Below are 8,389 nucleotides of genomic sequence, written 5' to 3' on the forward strand. Positions count from 1 at the left end.
TCCGCTTAAATCGGTACGTACCGACGGGTGTGATAAAGGCGGTCTTGTCGCGGTCCTCTTCTGCGACACTCACTTGGAAGTAGCCAGATCTTAAATCTAGCGTGCTCATGAAATTGCTGGTCTTCGCGGCGTGCAGGACATCATCCATCCTCGGCAGAGGGTACCGGTCCGGCTCCGTCACGGCATTGAGTTTGCGATAGTCCACGCAGAGGCGTACGCCGCCATCCTTCTTCGTGACAAGTACGACGTTTGCTGCCCAAGGTGACTCGCACTCCTCAATGATGTCGTCTCTCAGCAACTTATCCAGCTCCTGCTCCAGAAGCTGCCTCTTACCCTGTGACAGTCGGTAAGGTGGAGAAGCGATAGGCTCCTGCTTCTCGTCAGTCTTAATGTGGTGCGTCGCGAAATCCGTAGGCTTGCCATCGGGAGCGAAGCGATCAGCGTGCTCCACCAACAGCTCATNGCCCCTCCCCCTGCTTCAAAGCTACCCCGAGGCAATAACAACTGCTCTTGGTCCTCAGCTTCAGCTTCGTGGTCTCCTCGACACGCTTCAGCTCGGCGTCGGCGGTAGGGGTAAATACACGATCCTGTACAAAAGCGTACCGCCGGTCTGGTGTGTCGGCAAAACTCCACGCTGCCTGCTGGATATCAATAACAATACCTGCGTCTCTGATGAAGTCACGTCCTAGAAGCGTTCTCGTATCGGCTCCAGGGATCACCAGGAATGTGGTAAATATTTTTCGACCCTGCAGGACGACAGTCACGTCACCTATAAGGACATCGCGTACCTGTCGCGTTCCGTCTGCTAACCCGATCGATCGCTGCGTCTCCGCGAAGCGTACGCCACCTGCCACCAACTTCCGGTACAACATCGGACTGGCTAGGCAGTCCGTAGCCCCTGTGTCCATGACAGCAACGCCGCTATGACCCAATATCTGGATACGGATCGTCGGTTTGAAGTGGTCGAAGTCAACTCCCGCTGTATAAAGAGTCAGACTAGGGAGNCCTCCCCCTCTAGTTCAGACGACGCAACGCGGTCTGGACTAGCTTAAAAGTTACGCGGCCTACCTCGCCTACGCTTTTCCCTAACAGGCGGATGGATGTGACCAACAAATGGAGTAAGTTGTGAGGCATAACACTTCCCTAACTTCGCTCCAGGCTCTCCCTCCAGGAGGTAAGTGCTGTCACTCAAGACCCTCGATACCTTATACGGGCCGTCACGCCTAGGGTTAAATTTAGGGGTTTGACCTCGATCAGCGTCGTTCAAACCCTGGGTCTTCAGCAAGACCAAATCGCCCACCTTATAGTCTGGCGGCGGCCGACGACTTTCGTCGGCGTATTTCCTCTCGGTGGCAGCCAGGAGGCGGCTAGGGTACTCAATAAGTCGCTCGTCCGGCCCCTCCCCCTGCTTCAAAGCTACCCCAAGGCAATAACATCTGCTCTCGGTCCTCAGCTTCAGCTTCGTGGTTTCCTCGACACGCTTCAGCTCGGCGTCGGCGGTAGGGGTAAGTACACGATCCTGTACAAAAGCATACCGCCGGTCTGGTGTGTCGGCAAAACTCCACGCTGCCTGCTGGATATTGATGAGAATACCTGCGTCTCTGATGAAATCACGTCCTAGAAGCGTCCTCGTAGCGGCCCCAGGGATCACCAGGAATGTAGTAAATATCTTTCGACCTTGCAGGACGACAGCGACATCACCTGTAAGGACGTCGTGTACCTGTCGTGTTCCATCTGCTAACCCGATCAATCGCTGCGTCTCCGCGAAGCGTACGCCACTTGCCACCAACTTCCGGTACAACGTCGGACTGGCTAGGCAGTCCGTAGCCCCTGTGTCCATGACAGCAACACCGCTATGACCCAATATCTGGATTCTGATCGTCGGCTTAAACTGGTCGAAGTCAACTCCCGCTGTATAAAGAGTCAGACTAGGGAGGAAACATAAATCGTGAGGCTCGCCCTCCACCTGGGCGGTATTAAACTCACTGGTACCTGAAAAACTGGCTTTCGCCTCAAAATCGGCAATTTCTCGAAAATTGCGTAAAACATCGGGTGAGATAGGCATTTTACATCTATCTTGCACACAATTACCACTGTGACACATTTCGGATGCGTTACCCTGCATCCCAGAAAAGTCGCATTTGCCACCCTGTAATATGCCAGAAAAGTTCCGGTTACCACCCTGTGTGTCCGAAAAATTCCGGTTGCCACCCTGTGTTACAGATGAACTACGGTTACCACCCTGTGTTACAGGACTTACAGGTGAACTACGGTTACCACCCCGTGTTACAGGTGAACTACGGTTACCACCCCGTGTTACAGGTGAACTACGGTTACCACCCTGTGTTACAGGTGAACTACGGTTACCACCCCGGCCCCGTGCTGAATTAAGATTCCCGGGCTTACAATTTTTTCCACAAAAATTCCCGGTTTCATCCTGTATTGTCAAAACATTCCCGTTTTCACCCTGTATGACGGGAATTTTACGTGATGAGTTACGAGTTTTCGTCTTGTTACGTGATGATAATAATGTTACGGGGGGTTTACAATTATTGCAAATAGTACGACGGGACACTAAAGTGTGGAATTCCGATTGAGACTTCGGACTACACGTCTCACACTTCGATTTGATTACGCCTTGCTGGCCACATCCATAACACCGTATTGTACTATTATTACGCGAACTATTATTATTAAAATTACGTTCGGAGTTGTCTTTGCTCGTGGAAGTTTTGTTATTTCGCTCACGGTTACGACAATTATCTATTTGATGACCAAATACATTACAAAAAGAACAACGTAAACGATTACGTCCCTGTGTTTTTGCGTCATTTGAACTAGAGGGCGAGTGTGTAGGTGTGTTATCAGTTAGCGGAGAACTACTTACGGTTTTCTGGATGGAATAGGTACTTATGGTGCCGCGTGGACCTTTACCTGAGTCCCCTTGCGTTACCTCGGCGATAGACTCTTCGATATCGCGGGCCCTATCCACCAACACGTCTAACGACACAACACTTTCGCGGGTTACGCGTTTACGCACTCGTCGGTCAAGTAGACCGTAAACAATGTCAATCTGTAGACACTCGTTCAGTTCGTATGGAAGTTTAGCTATCAACGCTCTCATCTTCGAGATAAACACGTCGCATCGTTGCTGTCCTTGCTCTTGCGCGAATATTTCGCGAAGGATTTTGTAGGCCGGTCGTGCGGCGCCGTACATGCCTCGTAGGCGCGCGACCGCGTCGTCCCAGGTGTAGACGGAGTTCTTGACCCCTCGCCACCACACAGCTGCATCATCCACCAGCAGGATGGGGAGGCCGCGCAGCGCGTGCTCGTCGCTCACGCTCAGGCACTCCTTGTATGTAGTGACGGCGTCCAGAAATGCTTCCAACTTGTCGGCATCGTCCGCTCGCCCATCGAAGCGTGCCGTGCATTTTGCGAACGACCCGCCTCGGAACTGCGACTCGGATGTCGACATCGGTGGCGACTGGGGCGGTACTGCCGGCCCCGTGCTCGTCGTGCTCGTGGTGCTCAGCGTCGTCAGTAGGTTCTCGAAGAGGATGCGGTTGGCCTCCTGTTGGGACCGTGCGAAGGCCGACAGGAGGGAGGACACCTGCGACTCGGTCATGAACGGGCCCGCGGCGCTGCCGCCGGGCGCGGTCGGAGCCGCTGTCGCTCGCCGGTCGGCGCCGTGCTGAGCGACCCCCTGGTCGCTCGCGGCTGCCGATGCCGTTGCCGCCGAGTGGTCATCGTGGTCGTCGCGGTTGCCTGCGACCCCACACTTGGATCGCGTCGCGGAAGCCATCGTAACTCGTTACAGTTCGAGATTGCACTGTTTTCACGCCGGTAAAAACAGGTTTCGACACGCTGCACTCACGGTAGGTACTTTGCCGGTACTGTTCGTAGGTTAAGGCCCCACGTTGGGCGCCATTTTAATCGTGGTTTCACAATAATCATTTATTGAACTCAAGCTTACGACTAAACAAAACTTTTCGTGGCAAACAATCATGGGAATTTACATATTTCCANATCAGTTCTGCATCGGCGGTAGGGGTAGGTACATGGTCCTTTACAAAGGCATACCGCCGGCCTGGTGTGTCGGCAAAACTCCACGTTGCCTGCTGGATATTGATGAGAATACCTGCATCTCGGATGAAATCGCGTCCTAGAAGCGTCCTCGTATCAGCTCCAGGGATCACCATGAATGTGGTAAATATTTTTCGACCCTGCAGGACGACAGTCACGTCACCTATAAGGACATCGTGTACCTGTCGTGTTCCGTCTGCTAACCCGATCGATCGCTGCGTCTCCATGAAGCGTACGCCGCCGTCCACCAACGTCCGGTACAGCATCGGACTGGCGAGGCAGTTCGTAGCCCCTGTGTCCATGACAGCAACACCGCTATGACCCAATATCTGGATTCTGATCGTCGGTTTGAAGTGGTCGAAGTCAACTCCCGCTGTATAAAGAGTCAGACTAGGGAGGAAACATAAATCGTGAGGCTCGCCCTCCACCTGGGCGGTATTAAACTCACTGGTACCTGAAAAACTGGCTTTCGCCTCAAAATCGGCAATTTCTCGAAAATTGCGTAAAACATCGGGAGAGATAGGCATTTCACATCTATCTTGCACACGATTACCACTGTGACACATTTCGGATGCGTTACCCTGCATCCCAGAAAAGTCGCATTTGCCACCCTGTAATATGCCCGAAAAGTTCCGGTTGCCACCCTGTGTGTCCGAAAAATTCCGGTTGCCACCCCGTGTTACAGGTGAACTACGGTTACCACCCTGTGTTACAGGTGAACTACGGTTACCACCCCGTGTTACACAACTATTACGGCTACCATACCGCACAGAATTAACATTCCCGGGTTTACAATTTTTAGTGAACAAATTCCCGGTTTCACCCTGTATTGTCAAAACATTCCCGTTTTCACCCTGTATGACGGGATTTTTACGTGATGAGTTACGACGANCTGCACTCACGGTTGGTACTTTGCCGGTACTGAACGTAGGCACAGAATAAGTAATAGTACAGGTACAGAAGGATTACTCCGCAAGACGATTTAAATAAATGCGAGTCATGCTACGACGCGATACAGTGGAATTCAGCTCGCACAGCACTACGTACCTACAATTTTATTCACCTACAAGTTTTGTCTCTTTCTATCGCGTGCCTCTGAACTCTTCTTACGCTGTTAGGGTTGCTGTCTAGTGAAAAAATATTTAATCTACTTATTTGTAATGAGGTAAGTATGCATTCATTATGGAAAACCTTGGGAGAGGCCTTTGTCCAGCAGTGGACGTCATTTGGCTGAAACGAACGAACGCATTCTGAGCAGTAGTCATAGTAGGTTAGGTTCCTATACTATCCTAAGAATTATTGATTACCTACATGGCCAACATACCTTTCAGCATCTTTGGGAAGCGAAAAAAGAAGATCAATCCGGTAGATTACTTTTCGAATTTAAACACCCGAACGCCGCACAATATTTTTTTTTTTTTTTTTTTTATGCTAGACAAGGCAGGTATTTGACCGCAATCGCACCTGGTGTTAAGTGAGATGCAGTCTAGGATGGTACATATCTGCCCTGTAAGTGCCTATTCACTCTCGCCTTGCATTCTTTATCTTTATGTCCATTTTTAAATAATACTTCGATCATAGAATTATAATCATACTACAACGCACGCCAGCGTCCTGACGGGCGAGCGCGTGACACTCGACTGATATAATACCCGCCGGCGGGGCGCTTCGCTGTAGGTAATTATCGGATGTACCGCGCGGAGTGAGCCAGGCCTGACGTAGGTTAAGGCCTCGAGTTGGGCGCCATTTTAGTCGTGGTTTCACAATAATCGGAACAGATGGCGCTAGCCGTCAGGTAAACATCGGCTCCGTGATTTTTGATAAATAAAAAACATTAAAACGTGACTTAAGACATTAAAATGTGAAAAAAGTACNACGTTGGGCGCCATTTTAATCGTGGTTTCACAATATTCATTTATTGAACTCAAGCTTACGACTAAACAAAACTTTTCGTGGCAAACAATCATGGGAATTTACATATTTCCACATATAAAATAGGCTAGCTCAAAATCGACCGTTCACGTTGGCGTCGCGCACCGGGAAGAAGGAAACTTCTCGAAGCTTCCGCGTGAGTCGCGAGACGCGCGGGGGGACTGCCTCGCGCCGATTGGCCGAGGAAAGGGCGCGGCACCATACTTCCGCGTGATTCGCTATTAGACGAGATGGCGTGATAACACTAACGTTGCGTTGTTCGCGCGCGATAACGTTATAAACGTTATAAAATAGCTTAAGTGAATAAAGACAATAATAATAATAATAAATACTCTTTATTGCACACCAAAGAACAGAACAGAAAGAAAAGGAACACGCAAGGTACAACTAGGCGGTCTTATCGCTATGAAGCGATCTCTTCCAGACAACCTAAGTGCGTATTATAGAACGAAGCTCAAAACCGATTTTACCGCGAAAATAGGCTACGTAAGCCATCTTCGGGCACACCAGCGCCGCCAAGACAGCTAGGAGTCGGAGTGGTCGCCATGGCCGAAATCGGTCGGATGGATCATCATCATCATCATCAGAACGAAGCTCAAAACTATAGGTCCAGCGCTTATCTCAGTTTCTGAAATATGGAACGACACGGTAAGGGGTGACATTGATATAATAAGTCGTGACAGAGCAGATAATTCTGAAGAAGATCTGCCCCCCTAGACAAATCCCACTTTTTGATCGAATCGAAAATCGAATCCGTCAAAACTCCATACAAAAAAGGGGCTTTTCGACCACTTTACGACTGGTATGCGATTATAATTTGCACTTTGTCTAGACCCACTGAACACCTAAAACCACAATTTTATTTTGCTTTTCACACGTCAATAAGCCAGTGAGTTAATTACGTTACTGTGACAGCTAAGGTATTTTTCGATGACATCTTTGAAAATTGCAACTCATGGTAAGTTATTTGTATGAAACTAAATAAAAACTTTAGTCGCTATCGTATTCATGTAGATAGGTTTTTTTACCTAACGATTTGAGTTGAACTCATGGTAGTGTTTTTAGTTTTGCTGTGGTTCAGCTACTAACCGCTAGAGGCGCTGTACAATTTTCCATACATTTTTTTACGCTCTCGATAGCGAGATGCTCGGTAGGTAAACTCATGGTAGAGGTACTGAAGTCTCGCTGACGTTTGACGTTACAAAAACACCGTGCCGCTCCCATACCACTGACTGAGTAAGTTAGTTTCTATTTGAAGTTCGATGTTAAAATAAATGCACATGTAAATAACCTTGCATAGTCTGTCTGTTTGTTCCAGTTAATATCCTACGTGCTTAAAGGAATTTAACCCATATTCCAAGATATCAGAGACGTGAATCCAACTATAAACTACCCTAGTAGATGTTTGGTATTCAAAATATTAGCACGAAAACTTGATAAGCGGAATCTCTGTTGACAGTTACGCATTCGTGATATGGAACTCCCAGTCAAACTTCCAGCAACATGGAAGCGGGTTTCCGCGGGTAAAACTGTATTTGCACATTTCAAAAAGTTTTTAATCAAAAGTTAGCTCTTCCCGTGATAATGGCAGGGGAATTTTCAGCTACAATCCCAAAATTACGTCACTTAGGTTAATTAGTTGACATTTGCTTTTTTGTAGGTTATTTTTATACTAGGTTTTGTCTACATCTTTCTTCGCCTTCAAGACAAACTTTCATCCCCCTTTTCAACCCATTTAGGGATTATTTTTAGGGTTAAAACAAATTATGGAAATTGAAATAAGTTTTAACTTTATGTCTGTAATCAAAAATTCAGAATCAATGTAATGAAAACCTAAAAAAAACATGTTACAATATTGCCAAGACGATGCCATATGGCTCGCACTATCAAAAAGTTATCAGATCTCATGTAGATCCAAGTTTCTAACTCTACTCGCCCAGCCCCCCTAGACAAAACGCACTTTTTGATCGAATCGAAAATCGAATCCGTCAAATCTCCATACAAAAAAGGGGCTTTTCGACCACTTTTCGACTGGTTTGCGATTATAATTTGCACTTTGTCTAGACACTGAAGCTTCAACCACACCGAAGCGTGCAGATCGCTATCGCCGGTGCGATCATGTGCCAATGACAGGTCGCGTGGACTGTCATTGGTCGCACGACCTGTCATTGGCCTATGATCACGCCGGCGATGGCTATCTGCACGCGTTGGTGTGGTTGAAGCTTAACTCTACAAGCCCTATCTTCACAAACTCTTTACTTTAGTTAAAATATTATTATGTTTCTTGGCCTTTTTATTAATAAGTAGGCTACTTTCACAGTTATTTTATGGAAAAACTAGCTTTCCGCCCGTGATTTCGCCCGCGTGGAATTTT

General features: G+C 48.0%; 2 protein-coding genes across 2 annotated transcripts; both read right to left on the reverse strand.

Moving 5' to 3' along the window:
* Positions 1 to 458: 458 nt before the first annotated feature.
* LOC114351435 (uncharacterized) lies at positions 459 to 4,968 on the reverse strand. Its single transcript, XM_028302647.1, has 3 exons — positions 4,907 to 4,968; positions 4,451 to 4,786; positions 459 to 973 (listed from the first exon to the last, which is right to left on the reverse strand). Exons 2-3 carry the CDS (start codon positions 4,668 to 4,670, stop codon positions 459 to 461), a joined length of 735 nt encoding a protein of 244 aa, XP_028158448.1. The 5' UTR covers positions 4,671 to 4,786; positions 4,907 to 4,968.
* Positions 1,012 to 3,999, reverse strand: LOC114351431 (uncharacterized). Its single transcript, XM_028302645.1, has 2 exons — positions 2,438 to 3,999; positions 1,012 to 2,242 (listed from the first exon to the last, which is right to left on the reverse strand). Exons 1-2 carry the CDS (start codon positions 3,800 to 3,802, stop codon positions 1,049 to 1,051), a joined length of 2,559 nt encoding a protein of 852 aa, XP_028158446.1. The 5' UTR covers positions 3,803 to 3,999; the 3' UTR covers positions 1,012 to 1,048.
* Positions 4,969 to 8,389: the final 3,421 nt, after the last annotated feature.

Source organism: Ostrinia furnacalis, unplaced genomic scaffold (assembly GCF_004193835.3).
Source record: "Ostrinia furnacalis isolate ACB-3 unplaced genomic scaffold, ASM419383v2 OfSCF1137, whole genome shotgun sequence".
Classification (NCBI taxonomy): Eukaryota; Metazoa; Arthropoda; class Insecta; order Lepidoptera; family Crambidae; genus Ostrinia; species Ostrinia furnacalis.